We start from the raw sequence: 2,637 nt of genomic DNA, 5'->3' as shown, positions 1-2,637 counted from the left end.
AAAGAAACAGAGAAATAAAAATATAGTAAAATAAATTTATCGAAATGAGAAAAATGCGTGTTATGTCTGTACATTAAAACTGTCGCACTGTTTGTCGTTTGCAGAGTTCTCCGACGACCGGTGCGCGCCGGCGGGCGGGGCGGCCGACACGGAGCTGGCCGCCTTCGACCGCGCCTGCTTCGAGCTGGCCGTCAAGTCGGGCGGGTCGTTCGAGGCGGCGCGCGCGTCGTGCCGCGCGCACGGCGGCGACCTGGTGCACGGGCTGTCGGGCGCGCGCAACCTCTTCCTGCTGGCCGAGCTGGAGCGGCGCAAGCAGAGCCTCAAGACGCAGCTCGTCTGGATCGGCGCGCAGAAGGAGCCCGGCGTCGTGTCGCGCACCTGGCGCTGGGTCGACGGCGAGGTGGTGCAGCGCCCCGCCTGGGGCAAGGACCAGCCCAACAACTACAACGGCGAGCAGAACTGCGTCGTCCTGGACGGTGGCCGCGGCTGGCTGTGGAACGACGTGGGCTGCAACCTCGACTACCTGCACTGGGTGTGCATGCACGGTGAGTAAAGGGGGGAAAAAATCTGAAGAATTATCAGAAAAAAATCAGGGAAAACATCTGAAAAGAATCTGGAAAAAATATGTCAAATACAGAAAATATCAGGGAAAAATAAAAAATACAGAAAAATCTGAAAAGTTAATTTTAAAATAAGAAGAAATCACTTTTTAAAAATCTGAAAAAATTGAGAGAGCACAGAAAAATCGTGTTATGCTTGTAGCGAAGTACCCTTCGCTCGGTCCAGCCGGTCGGTCGGCCTGGTGTGTCATTAGGCGGCCGCCACGCCCTCGCGTACTCCAATAAGTGCCCGCGCGTGGACGGCGGGGCGCATCGCGTCGTGTGCAACGCGGTGGCGCCGCTCGGTGGTGCGTGGACGACGGGCTGGGCCTGTGCGGGCCCTCCTCCTCCTCCTCTTCCGGGGGTGCCGTCATCGCCACCGACATCCTCCCTTATGCCTGCTGCGTATATGGGTATACTATGGTCCCCAGAGCGCGTCCGACGCCGTGCGGCTATGTCAGCGAGGAGGACGCCTTCTTATTGTCGTCTTGCGTCACGAATTTTGACGTCGCACCCCTTCTTGTTTGCCATGTCCCTATCGCGATTTTATAATTCTTTCGCGTCATTGCAAAAATGAAAACGTTTGGCTGCACACACCAACCACCGCGGTGTGTGGAGTAGCGAGGCAAGGGGGGCAGCAGGACGTCCAGCCAGCGCCGAGCTGACCACCACCGTCGCGGGACATCCGCGCGCGCGCGCGCGCCGGACGGACAACAGACACGGCACACGGAGAGGGAGGGGGATCTCTGTCATGCAGAAGAGAGTGCTGCACTCGGACAGCCATGTTGCCACTCCTACCCCCCTCCCCCTTTTCCAGTGGAGTGGCGACATGTCCCTTTCGCCTGCACTGGCTGCTACTACTTCCCTTTCCCATCGCAGTGTAGTGGCGCGCGGGCGCGGGCCTAATTTTGAACCGCCACGCCACGCCACGCCACGCCACGCCGCGCCACGCCACGCCACGCCACGCCACGCCACGCCACGCCACGCCACGCCACGCCACGCCACGCCACGCCACGCCACGCCACGGCTCTCTGCTCCACTTGTCGCGGTGCTGGCTGGACACGACGGCCCCGCGGCCCGTGTACTTATTGACATAACCGGGCGTTATTGCACGCGTCACGCCGCAACTGGGGCTTCCCTCGCGTGGGGCGCGCGCGGTCAGTGTTGCCAACGGGGTAGGCGAAAAAAAAAAATAAGAATGAAATGTGGGAAAAATACCCACGAGTATACATTGTGGTGAAAGTTATCTTCGTAAATTTACAGCATGTTTTGTGTTTTACGACTTACATAATATGTCGTAAGTTTACCACAGCCCGATCCTATGCTCATCACTGAATCCCAAGTCGATAAATATTCCTTGTAATTTTATAATTATTTTAAGTTGAAATTTTACAACACACCTCACGACAAAGTTTTCCTGTAAACCTTACACGAATTTTTTTTCATGGTGGTGCACGCACCAAGTCTCGAACGGGCTGCCTACTAGGCAATGTGTGTGTGCCGAGGGCCGAGGGGTTGCCTACTATGCAGGCGTTGATGCAGCCCGCTCCACCGAGAGGCGCGTATTTGTGGGGGAGTTTGTTTGCCCACCTGGATGGCATGCCACTGTGCGTACGGCGCGGTGCGCTGGCGGCGGCTCGGTTCCTCTCCCGGCAGATGAAGTGGCGCGATACGTATCCGAGAACGTCCCGCCCGCCCCCGCCCGGGTGACGGCAAAGGCCCGGTTTTGTTTGGCGCCGGGCGGACCGTGAGGAGGTGAGGCAACGCCCCAGAGTGGGCGCCGTCGTCGCGGTGCCGAGCGGCGAGCTTTGAGCAGAGGCTCATGAAGCAGGGCGTGAGCTCACTGAAAAAAAAAGATTAGCTTAGCTACAGACATAAACAATTGCTAAATAGGGGATAACTAATTATTTAGCTAAGTAGCTAAAAATGTAGCTGCGTCACACCAAATAGAGCTCTCTAGCTATTTAGGAGTGCAGCTAGAAATTAAGATATGTAGATAAATATTGCTATTTTTTTTAGCTACATAGCTTCAGTAATT

The 2,637-nt window shown here is 56.3% G+C and overlaps 1 protein-coding gene across 1 annotated transcript in view; it reads left to right on the top strand.

Moving 5' to 3' along the window:
* LOC113210413 (uncharacterized) overlaps positions 1–2,637 on the top strand; it is a 91,285-nt gene that overhangs the window by 83,420 nt on the left and 5,228 nt on the right. The window contains exon 7 of the mRNA XM_052268589.1: positions 105–545. Within this exon, the coding sequence (XP_052124549.1) occupies positions 105–545 (441 nt within the window). The remainder of the gene's footprint in view (positions 1–104; positions 546–2,637) is intronic.

Source organism: Frankliniella occidentalis, unplaced genomic scaffold (assembly GCF_000697945.3).
Source record: "Frankliniella occidentalis isolate FOCC.00 unplaced genomic scaffold, Focc_3.1 Scaffold72, whole genome shotgun sequence".
In the NCBI taxonomy this organism is placed as follows: domain Eukaryota; kingdom Metazoa; phylum Arthropoda; class Insecta; order Thysanoptera; family Thripidae; genus Frankliniella; species Frankliniella occidentalis.
This window is presented reverse-complemented; position numbering and strand designations above follow the sequence as displayed.